This window comes from Urocitellus parryii, chromosome 3 (assembly GCF_045843805.1).
Source record: "Urocitellus parryii isolate mUroPar1 chromosome 3, mUroPar1.hap1, whole genome shotgun sequence".
Taxonomy (NCBI): Eukaryota; Metazoa; Chordata; class Mammalia; order Rodentia; family Sciuridae; genus Urocitellus; species Urocitellus parryii.
Genome location: NC_135533.1, coordinates 122,319,636 through 122,344,491, shown reverse-complemented (window position 1 = coordinate 122,344,491; position 24,856 = coordinate 122,319,636). Strand labels below are relative to the sequence as shown.

The following is a 24,856-nucleotide window of genomic DNA, read 5'->3' as shown; positions in this document are numbered from 1 at the left end:
CTCTGTAGAAAGGCACGTGAGTCGCGCGGGAGTCCCAGTCCTCGGACACCCTCCCTTGGCAGAGCTGCCCATCCTGGGAGGGTCTGTCCCCGACATGGTGGCTATGGCCGCAGGCGCCAGGCCTCCCCTGTCCCAGGCACAAGGCCCAGCCTGCCCGGGGGGTGGGTGGCGCGAGGCAGTCCTGGCTCCAGCCCGGGCTTGCCCAGGGCTCCCCAAGGTCCACCAGTGTCCATGTCCTGGACAGCGGCTCTGGGGGCAAGGTCAGTGCTGCCCGTGCTTGATCCAGTTCCTGATCATCCACTTCTGCCCTGAGCACCTCTGCACCACCAGCCGGAGCCCGAAGTTGGCGTCTTTGGACATCTCTACCTCTAGGCACCGGCCCGTGTCCCGGCTCACGATGGGGCCACTCTGCGGGGTGGGGAGCCGCGTCAGACGGGGCACCCAGGACAGGGGGTAGCCCTGGGCCCACGCTGCCCCACATAGCCACCAGGAAGCCCCCGGCCCCCTGGTCCTCTCTGCTGCCCACATCCCAGCCAGCCTCGCTGCCAACCTGCCCTGCTGTTTTCTGGGGTTCAAGGGGTTCCAGGAAGCGCAGGGGGCCCCGAACCCATGGCCCTGGCCCCACCTGGCTGCCCCAGAGGCAGCTGCAGCAGGGCCGCTGACCCTGGCCTCACTGCCACCCCTACCCCACCCCCGGGGGCCTCTAAGGCAGCTCTCAGGCAGCAGTGAGAGCTCCTTCCCAGCCAGTGGTCCCCAAGCCCCTGGGGGGACAGCAGAGCCCCTCACACTGTCATGGGGTCTGTGCCCAGCGGGAACAGAGGTACTGGACCTGCAGGTCTCCACAGGAGGCAAGCGGGGTCAGCAGGGCTTGGAGGACACATCCAGCTGCCCTGGACCTGGGCCCGAGAGTGTCAGGCTCAGAGGGTGGCGTGGTGTGGGGAGGGGAGGGAGCAGGCCCTGGGCTCAGAGAACCTCAGGAGCGGGATCTGAGGGAAGGAGGATGGGCAGGGTCCACTCCTTCCTGGGGGCTTGGGAGGGTCAGACTTGGGCATCACCAGCGCAGTTGGGTGGAGTGCTGGTTCTGCAGAGCTCTGTGGAATTCCAGTCTTGCCTCTTGAGACCACCAGCCAAGGTGAGACACTCCAAATCCCTCTGCCCAAATCCTCCTGTCCATCTCCTGGGCCTGGGAACCTGGGCAGTCAGGGCTGGAAGTGGTAGCGCTATACTCTGACCCCTCTCTGGCTGTGTGACCCTGGGCCAGTCACCCTCCCCCCCTGTGCTTTGGGGCTCCTGGAGAGCAGCTGATCCAGGGTCCCTGCCACACTGCCCTGGTCTCATCCGCAGGCGGCCCTGGAGGTACATGAGCCTGGGGTCTCAGAGGCCACTGACCTGCGTGAAGTCCCACAGCCGCTGTGCCGGCCTGGCCACATCTTCACACTTCTTCAGGGTGGGCGTGCGTCCCCGGCCATCGTCCACCAGGCACTTGGAGTCGGGCAGGAAGGCCGTGGAGCCCAGGGGGCCCAGCTGCAGGAGGCCGTCAGCACTGTACCGCACCAGCTGTGAGGATGGACAGAGCTGTGGGCAGCACCCAGGACCCTGAGGCCTGGACCCAGTCCCCAGGCCTCAGTTGGGGGGATGGTCAGAGCTGTGGGCAGCACCCAGGACCCCCGAGGCCTGGACCCAGACCCCAGGCCCCAGCTGGGGGGATGGACAGAGCTGTGGGCAGCACCCAGGACCCCTGAGGCCTGGACCCAGCCCCCAGGCCTCAGCTGGGGGGATGGACAGAGCTGTGGGCAGCACCCAAGACCCCTGGACCCAGCACCCAGGACCCCCGAGGCCTGGACCCAGACCCCAGGCCTCAGCTGGGGGGATGGATAGAGCTGTGGGCCCAGTACCCAGGACCCCCGAGGCCTGGACCCAGCCTCCAGGCCTCAGTTGGGGAGATGGACAGAGCTGTGGGCAGTACCCAGGACCCCTGAGGCCTGGACTCAGCCCCAAGCCTGCTATACATTAGGCCCTTGGTGTCTGTTCTAGGGCATCCCCCTCCCAGGAGACACTGTGGTGGATGTGAAGTGACCATAGGGCCCACCTTCTGTGCAGAAGGCTCTAGGGGAGGAGGGGACGTCACCAGGCTCGGATGCCAGCTGGGCATCAGCTTTTGGAAGACAGCACGGGTGGACACTGGGGAGGGTTGAGTGGACACGGCCAGGCCTGGGGAGTCCAGGTTGCCTGTGGCCAGCTCAGGCCTGGGCGAGAGGAGGAACTCCTGGGATCCATGCTGGTGGCCAGTGTGCTCAGAAGGAATCCAGCTGGGCTGGAGGAGGGAATGGAGGACACCCCAGCCTCCTGAGCCAATCCAATGGGCAGCACTTTCAGGCTCTGGGGGTCATGGAGGTCTTGGGGTTCACTGAGGGAGACGTAGGGGGCATAGGCAGCCAGGGCAGGGGCCAGACTGGAGTTGGGCCGGGGGAACACAGGAGCACGGGGAGGGGCTCTGGTGTGCTCAGCTTCCTGGTTGGCAAAAGTGCCCGTGGACACAAGTGGGGACCTGTCACACAGACACTTCTGTAAATGGGGGACCCAATGGAAAAACTAAGACAGACGCGTGGACCAGGAGACCAACCAATTATAGTGAGGAGCTCGGGGACAGGGGGAGATGAGGAGAGGAGGAAATTCCAGAGACCACAAAAAGAACAGGCCAGGACTCCCTTGGGACTCCGGCTCTGGTCCCCTGCTCCTCAGAGAATTCTGTCTCTGTGTCTGTCACTTTGCCCTGAGCCTGCTGCTTGCCTGCTGTCCCTGCGTCCTGCTCTTCACTCCTTTGCTGAACGGAGACTTCAAACCCAGCACCCCTGGACGGTAGCCACAGGACACCCCAGAAGGCCTGGGCAGGTGGCTGAGAGGATGTAGGTCCTGTGCCCAATGCCTACTTCCCTGCCTCTCGGCCCCACCCGCCCTGCTCCCGTGGGGGCCAGAGGGAGGAGGGAGGAGGAGCCCCAGCTGGGCCGAGGCTGCCTGGCCTCTGGTGGACGGACCCCGTGCCTTCCCCATGGTCCTGCAATGAGGATCCATCTTGGGTCTGCTTCCCGGGAACTCTGATCAGAGTCTTGGCCTCTGTGGGGCCGGACACCTGGGCCCAGGCGTGGATTTGGGAGACAGAGAGCCTCCCATGGTCCCAGCAGGCTCCACTTCTCCTGAAGGACATGGCGGACGTTTCAGGTGAAGGCAACTCCATGTGCCCACACCCTGGGGCCGTGGTTGGGGTGTTTGTGTAACACGCCCCCCAGGGAGGCTTTCTGCAAGAGGGCAGAGTGACAGCTACACATTCCACACAGAAGTCAGCTGTGTGCCCTCAGCAAGCCCCTTGGCCGAGCCTCAGTGTCTTCCACAGCAAGCAGGCTGTTAGGACGGCCTTGTGCACAGGGCTAGCATGGGACGTGGCATCAGAGGGGGGCACAGCAGGCGTGTGTGTGGGCTGCATCTCTGGACTCCTACTGTCTTCTCCTGAGTGCACAGGTACACTGCCCAGGCGCGTCCTGTATCAGCTGCTCCTGCCTGGCATGTCCATGTGGCATGTGACCTTGACCCCCAGCGGTGGCTCTGTCCTCTCCTTCTGGACATCGGGGAATGGTGAACATCATGGAGTGGAGCCTTCCAACTTCTGAGGGAGGTCCCCAGTGGCCATGAGTCCTGCTCTGGCCAGCCAACCCTGGCCAGAACAGCTGCCAGCCAGTGAGAGCCCTCTGGGAGTGACCCTCCAGGCTCAGCCTTGGGAACAGGAAAGCCACTTGTGCAGGGCTGGGCAAGGGAGGCAGGCCCAGGCCCAGGGGTTCTGACTTCAGAGTGTGGCCTCCAGAATGGCAGGGGTGGGGGTCCTGTGGCCCTGAGCCAGTGCAGCTTCTGGTCCTTGGTCACAGTGGCCCCAGGAAACTGAGGCAACCTGGTGATGGGGTCTGGGGTCTTGACTTAGCTCTTCCCTGGAGTCCTGCAGCCTCAGAGAACTTTGGGTTGTGAGTGACCAACAGACTGAGATCATTTTGCAGAGGAGAATGTGGGCGGCCATGTCCTGCTTGAATTGGGTGTCAGTTCTCCAACTCTCCAGTGAGGCTTACCAAGGGCCCAGCCTCCCCATCTACCTGGTCCCCGTCTGCCCGCCCTCTAGGAGTGGGAGGTGACTTATGCCCATGGCCCCACTGTCCTCTAGTGGCAGAGGGCTCAGCATGGGCACTGGGGCATCACGGGGGGGGCACACCTGCTGACCCCGGATTCTGCCCTGCCCTGCCCTCCAGCAGGGCTTTGCTCCCAGCAGGAGGGTCTGCTGCTGGGACCTGGCCAGGCCCAGGGGCCGCCTCCTGAGGTCCTCACTAGCCAGAGGGTCTTCTACACGTGTTGGAGGCCCCCAACTGGACTTGCTCAGCGGCCTCCTCTGGGCCTCCACGAAGGTCTGCTTTGCCGTTAATCAAAGCTGGAAGCTGAAGTGGCTGGGCCTCCTGTCCAGAGCTCCAGGGAGGACAAAGGAGGGCAGTGCACAGAGCTGGTCACACCCATGCGCCCCCGTCAACTAGCGCTAGCTCAGTGCTGGGGTGAGGGCCCGGTGGCAGGGTCCCTGGACCTGCCCTGGGTGGAGCTCTGTGCGCAGGGCTCTGGGAGGGCTGAGGGTCATGCCCGGAAAGCCGACCATGGAGTGGGATCCAACTTCAGTATTGAGACACCCAGGCACATCGTCACATGCAGAGGGTCACCTGTGATGGGACTCTCAGGCTCTCTCTTGGGTCAGGGTCACCTGGGGCCATGATGAGCCCTGGCTGGGGTCTGGCCAGGTGCAAATGGACCTGGGGCTGCAAGGCCAGGGCAGGTGCTCAGGCAGAAGTAAGCACCCTCAGTGTCCTGTGGTGTTGATGGGGACCCTGAAGCATAGAGGAGTCCCCAAGGCCTGCCTGACCCAAGCCTTGTCCTTAGTTTACCCATCTGTTGCCTTGGGGGGGCGGGGCTTTCGGGGTCCCCAAGCTGCTCCAGCCCCTGAGCTGGCCCCAGTAGCCACTGTGTGCTCAGCACCTGCCCCTGCCTGCAAAGGGCTCGCTGGGCCTACCTGGGAGGACATGCCGTGGCAGGGGTAGAGGATGGCCCGGTCATCGTCCTCCGCACCCTGGTCCAGGCAGTAGCCACTGGCCTTGCTGTTTCTCACCTGCCACCAAAAGCCACAGGAGGAACCCAGGGTCACCGAGGAGGATCTCCAGGCCAAGGTAAGGCTGCAGGAAGCCCCCCGCCCCCATCCTCAGGTGGGGCTGCTCTGCAGCTGGCTGTCCCAGGACAGGCGTGAGCCTGACACCATCCTCCCCGGGTGTGAGACCCACCAGGGCCCAGGGCTGGCCTGAGGCCAGGTGAGGTAAAGGGAAAGGGAGCAGAGGGGCCACAGGCTGACCAGCTGTCAGGGGCACGTTGACTGTTCCTGACACAGTCCTACATGCTGGATGGAGACCTGGGCTGTGCCGCTGGCTTCCCATGTCCCTGTGCTGTGTGACCACAGTTCTTCCCCAGGAGGCAGAGGCTCAGCCAACGGAATGCAGCAGAAGTGAGCCCGTGTGGGTTTGGAGCCCATGAGCCGTGCGACCTGCTCTGCCTGCAAGCTGGGCGGGCAGCAGCAGCCAGCCAGCCTCCAGCCCGCAGAGCATGCCCAGCCAGGATGGGCTCCGCCCCCACCCAGCAGAACTGCCCATGGCCTGGATCCTGAGCACCCTCAGACACCTGGAGTTACGGGCCACTGCTCCCCAGAGTGGTGCAGGTTTTACCAGCAGAAGAAGCAGCCACAGGGGTGGGTGGTGAGGGGACTTGACAGTGGGAGGAAGTGGGCAGGACAGAGCACAGGAGAGGCCAGGAGAAGTGCTGCCTCCCTCCACCCCTTCAATACCCAGTGCCCCCTAGAGAGGCTCTGGGCCGGAGGGACTGGGTCAGATGTGGGGTGGACAGGGAGCTCTGGGACGGGTAGACAGCTAGGACGCCCAGGCAGGGGGCTAGCCCAGGGCCAGGATGTGCTCGTTCTCTCCGCAAGGAAGAGCCGGGCTCTGGGGAAGCTGAGGAGCTGGGGGGAAGCTCTGCTGCCTAGTGCAGGGTGGGAGGCCGCCCACCATAGCACAAACCAGGAAGCGGCAGGACCACAGGGCGCCCCCTGGCTTTGGAGAGCCACGAGGGTCTGTGCACCAGCAACAGTGGGGCGGGGTCTTGGTGCCGCTCAGGTGCCGCTCTCCGGGTGAGTCTGGGGCCATGGTACTGTGTGTGTGGACCAACAGGGCTGTGCTGTGTGGTGCACGCGTTCAGGTGACAGTCATGACATGGCACAGGTGCCTGGTGCACAGGGAGGTGCCCTGACAGGTTCACACACAGCTGAGGTGTGCGTGGTGCCCTGGAAGCTCTGTGTGTGCACACGTACACCTCCATGTGTGTATTGTACTCGTGTGTGCATGCTCAGAGTGCACCAGCAGGGTTTATGCACATGCATGTACATAGCATGTGTCTATGGGAGAGTGTAGGCATGCAGCACACTAGTGTGCACACACACTTGTGTGAGTGCACGCTCACAAATGTGAATGCACTCATGCACACATGTTCATGTATGCAGATGCAAATGCATTTGACACACACACCGTTATGTACACACACAGGCATCTGAATACATGTGTGCATGTACTTGTGTGTGCCCTGTGCACATGTATGTGAATGTAGGTGTCCCTACCTATGTGAATGTGTGTGCCACACATCTCTGTGTGTACCTGTGTACACGTTTCTTCACGTGTGTGTATTTCTACAGACAAGGATCGGTATGTGTTTTCATGTGGGCCAAGTGTGTCTGACGGTCCCTGTGTCCCTTAGTGTCTGGATGCCCCAGTATACAAGTGTGCAGGTGGGGGCATGGGTGTGGGGTACGGTGTCAGGTGTGGGGGGACAGGGCATGGCGGTGGGGTCGGGTGGGCCCTGCGGGGGAGGCGGTACCTCTCCGTACGTGAGGGTGTTGTTGTAGGTCCTCATCTCGGGATACACATTCTCCAGGTACCACTTGAAGCTGCGGCATTTCAGCCTCTGGCGCAGGGCCAGCCTCTCGGACACGTCCCCAAAGTCCACCCCTGGGTTCTGCGAGGCAGGATCAGGTGGGGACATGTGAGTGCCAGGCCTCCTGAGACCCCCCAGGGCAGTCCTGCTGCAGACTCATCTGGAACTGGCCTCCTGCCCTCCCGTAACCCACAGAAGGTCAGCCTGGCTGTCCGCACCCTGCATCCAAGGTCCAGCCCTGCCAGCTCCTGGGAGGGCTCTCGAGCCTGCTTCTGTTTGGTCCCCATCCTGGTGGCCTGGCCTTGGGTTGCCTAGATGGCTGAGATGTCCTGAGATGGAAGGCAGGGCTTTGGCCATGCAGTGTGAGCCTAATCTCTGGAGGGCTGGACACAGGCCAGCCTCAGGGAGGTCACCACATCCAGGTGGCTGAGCCCTGGTCAACACAGCTGCCCCTGGCTGGTTCCAAGCTGCCCTGTGCTGTAGAGCTGGGGCCAGTTGCTCTGCCCAGCTTGGGCATCCTCCTATTGCCAAGGACCTGAGGTGCCATGGGGCCCATGCTCTGTGCAGGGAGTGGCCCTCGGGAAGGTGGGGTGGGCTTGGGGGAGCTCTGCCTCCAGGGCCCCATCTGGGCCAGCAGGTCGGGGCGAGGGTGGACTCAGCCAGGATGCTGGAGCCAAGTCTGTCATTTTGTGGGTGGTCTTAGGACAGTCCCTGCCCTCCCGGGGCCACAGTCCTCGCACCCTTGTAAGCTGAGGGTGAACCCAAGACACATTCCACCCTTGTAGGACTGAGCCATCTCCTGTGGAGGGGCTGGAGCCCAGGAGGCCAGCCCCCTGCTCTGCCTACGTCCTGCCCTTCCCAACCTGGAGGGACATGGTCACACTGGACTTTCTGCATCAGTTTGCGACAGACCACTGGCCTCATGGTTGGCAGGAGCCCTCCTTGTCTCTAGTATTGAGGGCCGTTCTGATGGCTTCCTGGTCTATGGGGCTGGAAACGGCTGTGGGCAGTGCTGACCGGGCAGTACCAGATCCGGTGGCTTCGGCAGGCCTGTGACCCCACACGGCCACCAGCTCCCAGTAACACAGCAGAACAGCGCTCTGGGAGGGTTCCCTGGGGGCTGTGGGGGGCGGATGCTGCCTGGCAGGCAGAGGGCTGGGCCAGGTGGTGTGGACGGGCAGGCAGGGCTCTGGTGGACAGCATCTACTCAGTGTTTTTGAGAGGGGCCGCCTGGCCAGGGTGGCTGTCATCGCAGCACTGGGGAGGCTGAGGCAGAGGACCCCTCCTGCCCTCCTGACCCCTGGCCCTGGGACCACTCTCTACCTAGACTATCTACCAGGGCCAGTGAGGACGAGGCCCTTTGCCAAAGTCCCCTCCCTGCCCAGGGTGGCCGCAGGATGCCCACGACCCCCACTGGCCCTGCTCTGACGGGGCCCTGAGGAGTCCCACGAGGCCCGCTACCCCCCGCCCGGGCTCACAGTCATGGGGATGTTCCAGGCCATGTACACGTGGGACTTGAACTCATCCATCCACACCTCGGCGGCCCGCAGAGCGTTGCGCTTGGCGTAGTAGTCGATGTCGTTGTTGTAGGGCTTCTTGGTGCGCTCGATGTGGGCCACGCGGGAGCAGGGCAGCACCTCCATGCTGCCGCCACACTGCCACACCTGGGCGGGGACCCCGTCCCCAGTCCCCTGTCACCACAGGGCACACCACAGAGGCGCCTGCACTGGGCCCCGGGTCCCCAGGGGCTTGGCCATAACTGGTTTCAGGGGAAGGTGCCCAAGGGACAGCCACGGGCAGTGGTCCACCCACACAGGCCTGGGTGAGGCTGCGCCCCTCAGGCGTCCCACCCAATCTGACTTCTCTGCGTAGTCTCCAATTGCCTTTTTGTATTCCACTCACCCCAACATTACTGTCCCCTTTTCTGGTGGCCTCTCCCACTCCATTATGTGCCCTGTGCAGGGGACCCCCGTGCACCTCTGCCTGCCCACTCCAGGCAGCCAGAATGACCCTGTGAGCCTCTTAGAAAGAACCACCAGCTGTGCAGATGCAGGCACTAGCACCCAGGTCAGCACTGACCAGGTCAGCACTGCCCCAGGTCAGAATCATCCACACCCTTGCTTCCTCTGCCTAGAGACACCTGCGGTCTCACGCCCAGGGTGGAATGCCCTCTGCCTTGTTAATGCCTCATACGGGCTCACTCTGGGCCGCAACCTTCAACCGTCCTTGTCCCCCTGAGGCTCCACGTGAGTCCCTCCCATGCTGTTCATGCCGTGCCAGCCAGCTGGTGTCACCTGCACTGGGCCCCAGGTACTGAGGTGCCTGATTGAGCTCTCTGGGGGCTTCTGCTGAGAGCAGCGTGTCACTCTATAGCCTGGGCCTGGGGATCCCCAGGAGGACACAGAGGTTGAGGGGCGGCAGTCGCTGTTGGCTTGTGTCCTGAGGACTGGACTGTGCTGTCCCCTGCCTTCAGATTGGACTCAGACTGGGCTCACTCCACCAGCCCTCCTGGGGCTTCCATCTGCCAGCTGCTGGGCTGGGGACCCCTGAGCGTCCACACTGTGGGCCAATCCCTGTGATACCCACGTCCTGGTTCGACTCTGTCTGCATTGGTGTCCCCTTCCTCTGATTCTACAGAGATTGTGACCCGGTCCTGACACACCGCCCCCACATCTCTGCCCCACGGTGTGTGTCCTGAGTCGCTCTCTGCCACTCATCTACCATGACATGCTGCCTCACCCCAGGGCCTGAGCTATGGAGTTGGCCATCCAGGGACTGAACCTCTGGAACTGTGAGCCCCAAATAAACTTCTTGTCTGTGTCACTCTTGAGGGATCTCTTGGTCATAGTGATGAAAAAGCTTCCTAGAACTCACAGAGCGAACTGGGACCTGGCCCAGGCCTCACAGTCTCAGACCCTCTCTATATCTGAGTCTCAAATGTCCACCTTTCCCCCCAATACTGGGACCTAACCTAGAGCCTCACACAGGCCAGGTGAGTGCTTTACCACTAGCCACATCCCCAGCCCCCACCCTGTTCTCTGGTATTGGGGACAGAACTCAGGGGCTACACTGCTGACCCCTGGCACTTTTATTTATTTATTTATTTTTTGAGTCCAGATCTGGCTACGTTGCCCAGGCTGGCCCAGAACCTGCGATCCTCCTGCCTCGGCCTCCTGGACCTCTGGGATCACAGGTGTGGCCCATGCCTGGTGGTCTGTCATTTTTTGTGACATCTGTCATTGGATTTGACCCACCTCAGACTTGGAGGGCCTCAAGAGCCTTCCCTGGTCACCTCTGCAAAGACCTCAAAGGTCACAGCACATCCTGTGTGTATCTTTTTGGGACCTCCAGCCAACCCAAGGAATCTCATCCCAGCAAAGCCAGCACCGCGGGCGGATGAGGACCCCAGGTGACAACAGAGAAAGGCCTTGAGACACTGCCTGGCAGGTGGAGGGCGGGAGGCAGAGCATGCTCAGCCAGAGGACCCTGAAGTCAAGAGGCGGCTGATCAGAAACAGCTGGATCAGAAAGACAGTCACCCTGTGTGGCTGGAGCCAGGGCCGCAGCTCCCAGGCTCCAAGGGGACATGAGGCCCAAGGAGCCACAGCTGCGCCTGTGCACCCAGCCAACGTTCGACAGGGCTACATGGAGGGTCCCGCCGCCCACAGGACAGCATCTCCATGAAGATGCATTCCTCCGGTGGGAGAGCAGGTGCCCAGGGAACCTGCCCGCGGAGGACACCTGCTGCATGTTCAGACCCAAGGACCCCCACAGCACTGGCTCCTTGGATGCCTGCAGATCAGTCCCATGCGAGACAGGTGGGAAAACTGGGGCAGGGAAGGCGTGGATTGCAGGCTGATCAGTGGAGGCAGGCTCCAGATGCAGGTCTGGGGTCTTTGAAGGTCCAGGGTCTGCAGTGGACTTCTGAGCAGAGCTGGCTGGTGGGGCTGCATCCTCCCCCATCAGGACCTGCATTACCTCCGGCACCAACCCTGGGCCTCTTGAAGTGGCTCTCAGAACACACACAGGCCCAGCACCCCCATCCTCTCCCTTCAGCCTGGACCCAGGCAGAGAGAAACCCCCTTCTGAGAAACCCCACGTGGAGGACATCACTGTATCTCGGGGAGGCTGGCCTCGCTGCCAGGACCTCACATACCTCCCCTCTTGGGAGAGTGGGAAAAACTGCCCCAAGGCTAATAAAGCCCTCCACCCCCAGGGGCATCTTGGGGCCAGCAGTGACCCTTAGGGTGGGGGACGGTTCGTCCATCACCCCAAGCAGACCCCAACCTTCACAGCAGAAAAGAAGGCGAGTCAAACTCTTCTCGGTGGACCACCACCCCGGCTGGGCTCAGCACTGGATTTTGTCTTGACCTTTATTAAACCTAATGGACAGGGTGGAGCCACTCCCCCTAATTGGCTCAAGGACTTTCCTCATTAGAGGACTCAGCTGGCCTTCCTGCAGCCACAGAGATGTAAATTGGCCCTGAGACCACAGAATCACTCTAATTAGGCTAAATGGATCTGAAAGGCTGCACGGGTGCCCTCTTAGAACGGGCCGGGAGCAGCGGCCAGTGTGTGGGGGGACAGGGCGCAGCCTGGAGGGTCCAGCAGGCGCAAGGGGCTGGGGGCCTCAGCACGTGCTGTTCCCTGGCCGGAGCCTGGGTCTTGGCCAGTCTGCCCTAGGCCTTGGCCACACGTCACCGCCATGGGGGGAACACTGCAGCCTCCATGTGAGCCCATCACCGGAGCGTGGCCGGGGCTTTCCCTCTGCTGTCCTCTCTGGACCTGACACCCACATGCCCAGCACACAGAGGCCAAGGGACTCAGGAAGGATGCAAGCTCCTCCCAGCCTCCTGCCCTGAGCTCGGACCTCGCATTCGGCACCTCGCGCTCTGCAGGGAGCCCCTCTCAGAGGATCCTTCATTCATGAACTGAACTGGGCATCGTGGCAGGCCCCAGGGACACGTGGCAAGGGAGGGGACACAGACTGTGAAAACAGGAAACTCGTGAGGCTTTGATGGCAGAGGAGCATGTGGGGACACAGTGGGGCCGTGGTGCGGTGCTGGGCAGGGCAGGGTCCAGGGCGAGGTCCAGTCAGGCCCAGAGGGCACCTGAACCCAAGGGGAGGGAGGCTGGCTGAGAGCCCGCATGGGTTGCCACCGTCCCCACTTACTCTGGTGGCCTTTCAGCTGCCTCTGCAGGTGGATGTCCAGGAGTTGTCTGGTGCCCAGGGGACTGAGCCCACTGCCCCCACCCAAACTGCCAATTCCAGGGCGCTTCCTAGGGCTACCAGCCCCTCAGGCAAAAAACAAGCCCCACCAGGCAAACCGCAGGCCCGCCCTGGGATGTGGTGCCAGGCAGAGTGCCCACTTCTGAGAGACCTGGGGAGGTGGCCCACAACCCCCAGAGCCCGGCTTCTGAGGGGCCTGGGGAAGTGGCCCATGACCCCCAGAGCCCCTGGCTTCTGTGGCACATCCGACAGGGCAGAGGACATGGAGCAGAGCCCTGCACAGGAAGAGGAGCCAGGACAGAGACCTGACGCTGCGGTGGCTGGGGTGACATTGAGTGAGGCCTGTAGGATTGAGCAGCAGACACCCACAAGCTGGAGGGACCCAGCAGAACCACGTGGAATTGATTGGGGGCTCAGCCACCTGCTCTCCTGGAAGGCTCTCCCTGGGAGCCAGCAGAGCCAGGTGTCCACCGCCTCTGCCAGGCATGAAGAGTGCATGCTGCCATCCTGGCCCTGTGCCCAGTCCAGCCCCACCTTGCAGAGCTGCAGAACCCCAGCCAGGCCCGCCAGGCTGCTGCCCCTCAGGCATGGGGTGCACCGTCTTAGCAGCTGGTCTCTGGAGTCGCAGAGCTGGCAAGGCCAGGAGGTGGGCAGGAAGGGAGTGGGCAGTGTTTGTCCAGAGCCCCACAATCCCATGCATCCCACGTCCTGCTGCTGCCTTGCCTGATGTTGGAGGGACGCGGTTTCCACAAGTTGCCCCAAAACCAACAGCAAGAGGCAAATCAGGACTGGCACCCTCCAGAGGGAAAAGAGAGAGCCGTCAGGCCACCATGGACGGGGACAAATTGGGTCCCATTCCCACACTTCCTCTGGGGCCGCCACAGCAGGTGGGGGCTGGGGAGACGCAGCCCTGTCCCCTGCTGCAGCCACCACCAGGGTCACCAGGCCAGACTGCCCACTTCCCCTCAGGACAGAGCCAAGAGGGCCCCCAGTGCTCAGCTCAAGTATGACAGGCCTTTGATCTGAGTGAAGGTCAGCCTCTCCGCAGCACTGATTTCAGCCCCAGGATCATGGCCAGATTTGTGTATAAAGTAGCCGTGACAGTCCCCACAGCCAGGGCAGCTGGGCAGCCATTCTCAGACCCAGCGTGTAGAGCAGGGACAACCTGGAAGGTCAGGGAGGATCAGGTCAGGGACACAGCTGCACTGTCAGCAGATGTGCAGAGAGCTGTGGTCCTCAGGAAATTTATAGAACAACTGTACAGCAGGACCCAACGGGAGCGTCTTAAATCAGCTGTTTAATATTAAGCAACATGCTGTGGAGAACAGGCACACCCAGGGAGCTCATGGAGATAAATCCCAGCCCTGTTAGAAGACTATGTGCTCCGAGGCACTGGGTTTGATCCTCAACACAACACAAATGTAAAATAAAAGATATTGTGTTCACCTAGAACTAAAAAATAAATATATAAAAAAAGAAGACGACTGCATGCTAAGGGAGCAGAGGGTCTGGGGACACACCCCAATGCAGGATCCCCTCACTATAGGACCCACCCCAATGCAGGATCCCCACACTGTAGTATCCACCCCACTGCAAGATCCCCTCACTATAGGATCCACTCTACTGCACGATCCACTCACTATAGGATCTACACCACTGCAAGATCCCCTCACTATAGGACCCACCCAACTGAAGGACCCTCCCACTATAGGACCCACCCCACTGCAGATTATCCTCACTATAGGACCCACACCACTGCAGGATCCCCTCATATAAGACCCACCCCACTTTAGGATCCTCTCACTATAGCACCCACCCCACAGCAGGTTCCCCTCACTATAGGAACCACCCACTGCAGGATCCCCTCACTATAGGACCCACCCCACTGCAGGATCTCCTCACTGTGAGACCCAGGCCACTGCAGGATCCCCCTCACTATAGGATTCACCTCACTTAAGGACCCCCTAACTATATGACCCTCTTAATGCAGGATCCCCTCACTATAGGACCCACCCCACTGCAGGATCCCCCCACTATAGGATCCACCCCACTGCAGGATTCCCTCACTATAGGATCCACCCTACTGCAGGATCCCCCTCACTATAGAATTCACCCCCACTGAAGGATCCACTCACTATTTGACCCTCCCAAAGCAGGATCCCCTCACTATAGGACCCACCCCACTGCAGGATCCCCCTCACTATAGGACCCACCCCACTTCAGGATTCCTTCACTATAGGATCCACCCCACTGCAGTATCCCCTCACTATAGGATGCACCCCACTGCAGGATCCCCTCACTATAGGACCCACCCCACTGCAGGATCCCCTCACTATGGACCCACCTCACTGCAGGATCCCTTCACTGTAGGACGCACTCCACTGAAGGATCCCCCTCACTATAGGATCCACCCCACTGCAGTTTCCCCTCACTATAGGATGCACCCCACCGCAGGATCCCCTCACTATAGGACCCATCCCACTGCAGGATCCCCTCACTATATGACCCACTCCACTGCAGGATCCCCTCACTGTGGGACCTAGGCCACTGCAGGATTCCCCTCATTATAGGATTCACCCCACTGAAGGACCCCCTCACTGTATGACCCTCCCATTACAGGGTCCCCTCACTATAGGACCCACACCAATGCAGGATCCCCTTACTACAGAACCCACCCCACTGTAGGATCCCTCACTATAGGACCCACCCCATTGCAGGACCCCCTCATTATAGGACCCACCCCACTGCAGGATCCCCTCATTATAGGACCCACCCCACTGCAGGATCCCCTCACTATAGGATCCATCCTACTGCAGGATCCCCCTCACTATAGAATTCACCCCACTGAAGGATTCACTCACTATATGACCCTCCCAAAGCAGGATCCCCTCACTACAGGACCCACACCACTGCAGTATCCCCTCACTATAGGATGCACCCCACTGCAGGATCCCCTCACTATAGGACTCACCCCGCTGCAGGATCCCTTCACTATAGGATCCATCCCAATGCAGGACCCCTCACTATAGGACCCACCCCACTGCAGGATCCCCTCACTGTGGGACCCAGGCCACTGCAGGATCCCCCTTACTATAGGATTCACCCCACTGAAGGGCCCCCTCACTATATGACCCTCCCAAAGCAGGGTCCCCTCACTATAGGACCCACACCAATGCAGGATCCCCCTCACTATAGGACCAACCCCACTTCAGGATCCCTTCATTGTAGGACCCACTCCACTGCAGGATCCCCCTCACTATACAATCCACCCCACACTGAAGTATTCCCTCACTATAGGATGCACCCCACTGCAGGATCCTCTCACTATAGGACCCACTCCACTGCAGGATCCACTCACTATAGGATCCACCCCACTGCAGATCCCCTCACTATAGGATCCACTCCACTGCAGGATCCCATCACATCGGACCCACTGACTGCAGGATCCCCTCAGTATAGGACCAACCACACTGCAGAATCTCTTCACTGTAGGATCTCCTCACTGTAGGACCCACCCCACTACAGGATTTCCTCACTGTAGGACCCACCCACTGCAAGATCCCCTCACTGTAGGACCCACTCCAATGCAGGATCTCCTCTCTGTAGGACCCACCCCACTGCAGGATCCCCTCACTGTGGGATCCAGCCCACTGCAGGATCCCCCTCACTATAGGATTCACCCTACTAAACGACCCCCTTCATGATGTGACCCTCCCAATGCAGGATCCCCTCAGTATAGGACACACCACATTGCAGGATCCCCTCATTGTAGGACCCACCCCACTGCAGGATCCCCTCACTGTAGGATCCACCCCACTGCATTATCCCCCTCACTATAGGATCCACCCCACTGCAGTTTCCCCCTCACTATAGGACCCACCCCATGGCAGGACCCCCTCACTATAGGACCCATCCCACTGCAGGATCCCCTCACTTTAGGACTCATCACACTGCAGGATCCCCTACTCTAGGATCCACTCCACTGTAGGATCCCCTCACTGTAGTATCCACCCCACTGCAGGATCCACCTCACTGCAGATCCCCTCACTATAGGATCCACTCCACTGCAGGATCCCATCACAAAGGACTCACCAACTGCAGGATCCCCTCAGTATAGGACCAACCACACTGCAGGATCTCCTCACTGTAGGATCTCCTCACTATAGGACCCACCCCACTGCAGGATCCCCTCACTATTGGACCCACCCCATTGCAGGATCCCTTCACTATAGGACCCACCCACTGCAGGATCTCCTCACTGTAGGACCCACCCCACTGCAGGATCCCCTCACTATAGGATCCACCCAACTACAGGATCCCCTCACTATAGGACCCACCCCACTGAAGGACCCCACCTCACTATAGGACCCACCCCACTGCAGGATTCCCTCAATGTAGGACCCACCCCAGTGCAGGTCCCCCTCACTGTAGGACCCACCCCACTGCAAGATCTTCTTGCTGCAGGATCCCCTCATTATAGGATTCCCCCTGCAGGATCCCATAACTATAGGATCCCCCACAGCAGGATCCCCTCACTATAGGATCCCTCACTGCAGGACTCCCTCACTACAGGATCCCCCCCTCTGCAGGGCTCCTGGTCATTGCAGTGCTCACAGAATCCACAGTGGCTAGTCTGCCTGGAGGACCAGGAGAGTTCCTTTTTGCTGAGGTTCCCCTGCTTCCTGTCTCTCCACCCTGCAGAATTGGCCAGGTCTCTAGACAGCCCAGCATTCCCGCCAATATTCCTTGGCCGGAGCCAGAGCAGTCAGGGAGGAGGGAGAAAGTGCCTGTCTCTGTGCACCTCAGGCTTTACTGGGTCTGCGACAACAGGAGGCCTCCTCTTAGGTCTCCCATTCCCCTCCCTCGCACCTACATGGCAACACCAGGAGGCCAGTGCCTGCCCTTGCCCCACCCCAGCTTCCCATCCAAACAGAAGAGGAAGCCCCTTCCCCCAAACTCAGCTCCTGAGGTCTCACACATGCAGCCCTCGGGGAAGCAGAGCCGGTCCCATTCATTGGCTATCCTCCTGACACACGCAGGTCTCTGAGTCGCAGTTTCTTTCCATTTTTCATCCTGCTCACATGGCCCCACCCAGACCCCACTCTGACCCTCAGAGTCCACTCCAGCTGCCTGGCCACCCAGTATCCTCCCCTCTTTTCTCCTGCTTCCCATCAGAACTGCCAAGGAATGTTGATGCTTCAAAGAATCTGCCAGATGAAGCCCCTGGTTCCGTTTTTACAATGCAGTTGAGGAGGAGTCTAGCTTTGTGACTTAACACTGCACAGTGCTGGAGAACTTAATGCACGTGCAGATGGTCCTGAGAGGCCCAAGGGCCCTGAGATTCGCCACAAGGTAATTTTCAGGCACTCCGAAGTCTTAGAAAGAAAGGAAAGTATGTTTCATTTGTAAGGGTCACTTTTAAAAGGTTCACAGGAATTCAACTACCCTCAGGCCGCGGCAGGGTGCTTAGTGACGTCTGAGGGACTCCCCAAGTTCATCAGACCGGGGGCAGTGGACTGCTTCGCTGGATTCACAAACATATTGTGATCTTCACACTCAACTTACAGTAAGCAGGTTTTGAAGGCGGCGACTTTAATCGACTCTAAGTGAAAACTTAAATCCCAGCCCTGAATACTCTTCTCTGTGAGTAGAAGCCCCGCGGGCAAAACAGAATGCTGAAGGAAGGAAGCCCCCAAACCCCAAATATACACCCAAGAAGCGCCAGTCCAGCACAGCCTCGGACCCTCAACCCACGGGGCCCACGGACGATGCTGGCTGACACTTGCTTCGTCCACTCGATGTGCTCCTTGGGAATTTGCTAAGACCTTGGAGAAGTCACCACAATCTTTTGTCAGGGTGGGCAGCCCCTCAAGCTAGCCATGGTGACACTGAGGGCCTTGGGCATCAGGTGAAATGCGTGAGGCTGGATGGTGGGACATGGATAGTGTGACCTGGTGGCTCAAGGTCCACACTCCCTGCTGGCCTCACATGCAGCTGGAGGGCAGAGGAGGCAGCACCAGGACCCATTGCAGCCAGGAGGGCTGGGTTCCTGTGACTCTAGGTAGAGGCCATCTTTGCTGATCCTTCCTTCCTCCTACCAGGGTTGGGTCCCTCAATAAGCAGAGCCCTCCTCCCTACTCTCCTTCAGGGCTCCTCCTTCTCCCTCCTCCCTCCTCTCCTCCAGGGCTCCTCCTCCTCCCTCTTCCCTACTCTCCTCTAAGGCTCCTCCTCCCTCCTCTCCTTTCCTCTAAGGCTCCTCCTCCTTCCTCCTCCCTCCTCTCCTTGAGGGCTCCTCCTCCTCCTTCCTCTTCTCCAGGGCTCCTCCTCCTTCCTCCTCCCTCCTCTCCTTGAGGGCTCCTCCTCCTCCCTCCTCTCCTTTAGGGCTTCCCCTCCACCCTCCTCCCTCTTTTCCACAGCTCCTCGTCCTTACAGCTCTCCATTCTCCCTGCTGTTCTCCATCTGGGCACCCATCATTGCAGAAGCAGTTGCTAAGAAGTCAACCTTCCTCATTGGAATGGTCCATGCTAGCAGGTCACATCCCCGTGGGCTTTACTCCCAGGTCTTCTATTCTGTCCCACTGGAGTTTTGGACTTGATGGGCCATGGCTCTTTGGGGTTGGGAATAAGAGGCTGTAGGTCTTTTGCCCTTATTTTTCTCTCAAATGCATGCTGGCCATTGGGCAGCCTTTACCTTCCACGTGAATTCCAGGATCAGCCTGTCAGTGTATGTAAGAAGGACTGCTGGGGTTTGGATCAGGGCTGTGTTGGCTCCATGGATGGCTTTGGGGAAATGCGACATTTTAACATCATGAATCCTGTAGCCCATGAACATGGTATATCTATTTAGTCCTTTGAAAGTTCTCCCAGCAATGTTTTCCTGTTTACATTGTACAGATATTCCACAATTTTGGGGCTAGATTTATTCCATGTGGCTCTAGGTTTGAATCCTATAACAAAGGGCATTTTTAAGAAGTCCAGTTCCTGTGCAGCCAACGGCTGGAGAGATAGCTGACTCCACACTGGACCACACTTCTGCCCCATCTTTCATCTGCCTGTCCCTCCTCCTGCTCTCCACGTTGGAAAGTCAGGCTCTTCATGCTGTTGGCCTCTGCTCTTTCCTGTTGGCTAGGAGAGGTGACCCTCATGTGCCCTGTATGTGGCCATGGAAGATTTGCAGGAAGGCAGCTTCCACCCCAATCCTCTGTACTCAGTGGGCTCCCTATTGGCCTCCTCGACTCTGCTTACCGTCCACTTTCTACACAGTGGCCCAGGCATCCCTTTTAACTAACCCTCAGATCAGTCCCTGGCTTGTAACCCTCCAGGTCTCCCCACTGCGATTAGAATGGAGTCCAAGTCACGCCTGGGCTGCCCACCGAGGAGGATCCAACCCCGCCCACGTCTTTGCTCTTCTCCTTCCTTTTCCTCATCCTGCCTTGATGGTCCTATTTCTTGGACACCAGGGGAAGACCACCCATGACCATTCTGCCCTCAACAGGAGCTCCCCTCAACCCCCAGGCCTCACAGCCTCTGGACCTCTGCTCTTGGTCAGTAGAGGGGGGGGGGTGCTTCTGAGCTGAAGGTCAGCAGGCACGTGGGAGCTGCTGCTGCAGAACAAACAGCCCCACTCGCCACACAAAATGACTACTTGCACCAAGATCCTGGGTTCCGTGGTGACATGTGGGAAAAGGGCACAGTGGGGGCACCTCTTCTTGCTCCACAATGCCTGGCCTGTGGGAGGACAGGGGCTGGAATATGGAAGGTGCTTCCATCCTTTGGCTGGCTGGGGCCTCGGGACTGGAGAGCCCACGTCACTCCCTGTTCTGTATAGCCAGCATGGGCTCCAGGCCTTGTGTCCACTGTACTTGGAAGCTAACCAGACCTGACCTCTGGAGGGAGGACTGTCCGTGCCACAAGACATATGTGGATGACAGCTGCCCTGGGAAGTGCCATCTGCTGTGACTTACAGTGGAAAACTCGACAGTCTTCATGGCTGGCGCGTTCCCTGGTAGAGCCAGAAGGAGCAGCCAGCTCCGGGTCAGTGACCCTGGTGTAGGTTAGCAAGCTCCAGCTCACAGTGCACCAGGGCCCTGAGGCCCAGGGGATCAGCTCCCCTCCCGTCTGTCCATGCATCCATTCGGCCTGGCAGGGGGAGCTTACTTCTCTGCCCCCCTTTCCTCTTGTGCTGGTGGGTGGTGTTTGCAGGCCCGGCCACTGAATCTGTTCAGCCTCCCTTTGTTATAGACCCTTCTCCACACATTCCATGGTGCTACCCATGTCAGAGGCTCCACCCACAGTGGGGGGACTCAGGGACTGCTCTCTGTGGCACTGGAGGCCTCTCTCTCTGCCTCTCTTTCAGGCTCAGCGAGCTGGGACAGGGCTGTCCCCATGACTCAGGCGCTCCAGTCTCTGGGCTGGGGAGAGACCAGCAACGTCCATCATCCTGGCTGCCCTGCTCCTGCTGGAAGGATTGTGGTGTGGCCCTGGGTCCTCAGGGAAGGTCTAAGCTCCAGCATCCCCAGGCCCAGGCCAGCCAAGGCCCAGACTCACAGGGATTCTCCGGGGACATCCTTGGCACGAGCAGTAGCTGGCACACCTTCCCTGGGCAGAGCCTGGAGGCCCTGGGGCTTTCCACAGGGACTTGTGGCAGATTCTAGCCCCTGCCCCATCCTCCTCGGTGTCCCTCTAGGGTGCTGCTGCTCCCCACTCCCATCTAGGGAACTGCAGGTGGACTCGAGGTCCAGGAACTCCAGGGCCTCCTCCTTGCGCACACCTCCTCCCGGTCTCCCCATTTCAGAACTGCTCAGGTCTAGCTCAGAGCAGCTGCCTTGGACGCCCCTCCCCTGGCAAATGCCACTGGCCTCCTGCCCAGGAATGCAAGGCTTCAGGATCTTTCCTCTGCCTCCTCCCTGAGGCCAGCCTCCCTCCCTGATTCTTCTCTCTGCTGCCCTCAGGCCCCAGGCCTATCCCCCCCCCTTCCCAGGGTCCTTGCCTGCTCGGTGCCTGCCACTCTCTCTGCAGCTCACCAGCTGCCTCTGAGCCAAGCCTCCCCTGACCCTTGCCCCTCGTTTCCTCTGCCTCCCCCCTGGTCTCACAGCCTTCCTCCTTATCCCCTGGAAGTCCAGCAGGAAAAGCAGGTCCTACCCTCTGTTCTCTGTTCCCTGCTGTGGGCCCAGGACAGGTGCCTGCCCAGCCACAGGGCAGGCTCTAGGTGGGGCTGCACCCACACCCAGCTCCTCAGGGGTTGAGCATCTGGACCCTGGAAGTCGACCTGAGGTACCTCGCTGGACCCCGGCACAGGCACCGCCCCTGCCCTACCCAGGGACCTCCCCCTGCTCCGCCCCCGCCCTGCCCAGGCCCCACCCCGCCCTCGCCCCGCCCTGCCAGCGGTCCGCTAGGCTGCACCACAAGAGGCTTCAGGCACGTCTTCCTTCCGCTCCTGCTCTCCGCCCCCAGAGGCCGGCACAGCGCTGATTGAGGACGGGTTTCCTTGCGGCTGCGCCTGGCTCTGAGCCGGGCCAGCTCTTCACGACCCTCCTCAACTCTCGGCCAAGGCTCTGCGAACAGCCTGCGAACCAGATCCTTGGCATCGTCTTCTGCTACCGTGCGCACAGGCCAAACCCCGGCTCTTTCTAGAAGGACTCGCAGTCCGACACCCTGGCCGCCACTGAGTCCCCGCCCCCCCGCCAGGCCGCAGGCGATGCCCCGCGGAGCCCGGCGCCTGACGCCCACTCACCCTCATCCCCAGCTCGATGTTCTCCGCACCGTACACCTCCATGCCCGGGTCCAGCAGGCCGATGTCCCCGAAGTACTCGCGGTCCACCACGAAGGAGCAGCCGATCATGGCGGGGGTCCTGCAGATGCAGTCAGCCATGAGCAGACCCCTGGCTGGGCCAGCAGCCCCAGAGCCTGCCTTGGCCGCCTCTCATAGCGGGCTCTTGCGCCCTGAGGCGGGAGGTGGGAGGGTAACTCCTTGCATCCCCCAGAGCCAGCGGCGCACCCAGCACAGAGCGGAGCGTAAATATCCCTGGTGAAACTTCAACAGGTGAAAAGACCAGAGTCGGGGGGGTTGAAGAATACTCCACGTCCCCAGTGAGTTGTGCTGTCATCTTGAACACCCAGAGCAAGTCGCCCCACCTGCTGTGGTGGCTCGTGTTATCTGAGTGTAGGTATTTGGCAGTGCCCAGCGGGAAGTTGTTCCCGCTGGGCACTGCTCAACTTCATGGACCCTGGCTGATATCAGACTCTGAGCGACACGCCTTGGAGTTGTGGAGGGGACACAGCTCTAGGCAACAGACTCACTGACCACTGCTGTTATTTCTGTAATAATTCATCTTACATCCATATGTTTACATCCATATATTTTAGAAGTGTTAGCGACCTAGCCTGGGGCCACGTCTGTGGATGTGCTGCTAGAAGGGCAGCAGTGACCCCTGCGCCCGGTTCCCGATGCTGGGGTGGCTAAGGCCGCTCCTCAGGACACTGAAGCCCAGGCTGCTGGAGCCTCCCCGTGCCTCCGGAGGCACGGAGTCTGTCCCACAGAGCAGTGACCACTGGCCTTGGTCAGAACCTAGGGGGAGTGACTTTTCTCATTGGCTGGGAAGTCCGAGGCAGCAGGACATTTCACAGCGCCTGTCCTTTTACTTGGGCACAGCCTAGGAGCAGGGCCCATCCTCCGCCAGTGTCCGCAGTCCCAGGATGGTGGCTAATGGCTGCGGTGCAGCGTCCCAGCCTCTTCTGGAGGCAGTGATTTTATTCCTGCTCAGAGTTGCAGAGTTAACTGAGCTCACCAGGCAGCAGGGGCCGAAGTAGCCGGCACCGGGTTTATGTGTATGAGAAATTCTCACTGCAATTACAGAATACAGCAGGGCCGACTCTGTGAGGGGTTCTAAGGTTGGGGGTCCCCAGGTAGGGGGTCCCTGGTCTTTACAGGACACCCTCTCCTCTAGGCAGCTCCATGGCATTCAGGGAGACAGCAGGACACAGCTGTGGCCCCAGAGTCCTGGCTAGTTCAGCTGCTTGCCTGACTCCCGGCCCCTGGCCTCCAGCTACTGTCCTCTGACAAGCCTCCAGGCTCAGCCAGACCCCTGCTGTTTCAATGTTGAATGTGGAATCAACCCAGTTGCCCATCAATGGGTGATGGATGAACCAGCAGTGCTTTGTCCATACAATGGAGTATAAAAAATGGGCCTTCCCACCTAGAATCAGGCAAAGCCAAGGAACCACCAGTACAGAAACAGAGTTTGAGTGGCCACCTTGATTTTCTGGGTCAAGCCGTGTCTGAGTGCCACTTGAATCCCTCATTTTGAGCAGTTGGTTTGAATCCGGTGTCTGCCTCACCTTTGCTGGCCATGGGGGATGCAGAGCTGGACATCAGTGTTAACTTCTCCCTGGTGCCATGTCTTAGGCCTCACCTGCAGTTCCTGGGAATGGGGCTAGTTTGTCTTCTCTGCCCTCCTGCAGACCTCCTGAGCATACCTGTATACACCTACAGGGGACCTGCCGGATGTCAGCTGGTGCCCAGTGTTGGGTACGGCCAGATGGGCTCACTTTCTGCCTCAGCTTGTGCCCTCTGACCTGCCAGAGGCTGAGCACTTGGCGCTTTTGGGGAGGCGATGTGTTCTGCCCACTCAGCCACGCAGGCCACAGTGCCAGGTGGGCACAGGTGAGACTCATGGTGGAGGTGGAGCTGCTGGTCTGGGAGGAGGGCCCTTGAGATGCCGTCTGGGGACTGCAGGTTTGCAGCTTGAGCCCAGGGGGCCTGGTCACATGCACCAGCGGGAAGCTATGTCCACTGCAGGGTGCAGTTGTGGCCAGCAGAGCAGAGGCCCTGGTCTGCATCTTCCAGCTCGGGGGCCCCAGCCGTCAACCCAGTGCAGTGTGACGTCAGCAGCATGGGCGGGCTGTGTGCACAGGTGTGTTTGTGCACTCGGGGCCACACAGGGAGCAGTGGGAGCCACCCCTTCATGCCCTTCGACATGACCTGGTGAATTCTGCAGCTGCTGCCCTTAGAGGGGTGAAGGAAGAGCTGGGGCCACAATAACTAAGCCAGGGGGCAAGAGGCCGGCAGATGGATGGGTGCTGGGCGGGATCTGGGGTTGGGACGGGCTGGGGCTGACCCTGGACACCATGTTGCAGGCCTCTGGGGTTTGCTCCTCCAGCCTTGAGCTTCTGCCCCAAGAGCCCATCCCTGCAGTCACTTGGGGGCCCACTTCATCTCCTGAGGGACAGGTGCTGGCTAGACCCAGAGGCAAGTTGGGGTCCCGACCCCAAAGGCCACCTCAGACTGGAGCTGGAGGGAGGGGCTGGGGTCCTGACGCCCTGGGGAACTGTCCTGGGGTCTCAGGCCAGCCTGGGCCCTGAGCGATCTTCCTGCTTCGTGCTCCATGGACAGCCCAGCAGGGCCTGAACTCGGCCGGCCAGCATCTGCATCTTGAGGCAGCTGCCCCAGGAGCAAGCCCAGGCAGGCCCAGCCTCCACCCAGGACTCCCGGCCAAGCCCTGCTCCTCCCCACAGGAAGGGAAAGCTGGCCCTCCTGCCTATGCTCAGGGGTGCATAGCCCCCAAGGCCGAGCCTGGGTTCCTCCT

The 24,856-nt window shown here is 60.3% G+C and overlaps 1 protein-coding gene across 1 annotated transcript in view; it reads right to left on the bottom strand.

The window, feature by feature from the left end:
* Window positions 1–261: 261 nt before the first annotated feature.
* Galnt9 (polypeptide N-acetylgalactosaminyltransferase 9) overlaps window positions 262–24,856 on the bottom strand; it is a 63,100-nt gene continuing 38,505 nt past the window's right edge. The window contains exons 6-11 of the mRNA XM_026409682.2: window positions 22,006–22,123; window positions 8,523–8,708; window positions 6,988–7,125; window positions 5,090–5,185; window positions 1,390–1,557; window positions 262–408 (exon numbers count right to left, since the gene is read on the bottom strand). Coding sequence (XP_026265467.1) covers window positions 262–408; window positions 1,390–1,557; window positions 5,090–5,185; window positions 6,988–7,125; window positions 8,523–8,708; window positions 22,006–22,123 — 853 coding nt within the window. The remainder of the gene's footprint in view (window positions 409–1,389; window positions 1,558–5,089; window positions 5,186–6,987; window positions 7,126–8,522; window positions 8,709–22,005; window positions 22,124–24,856) is intronic.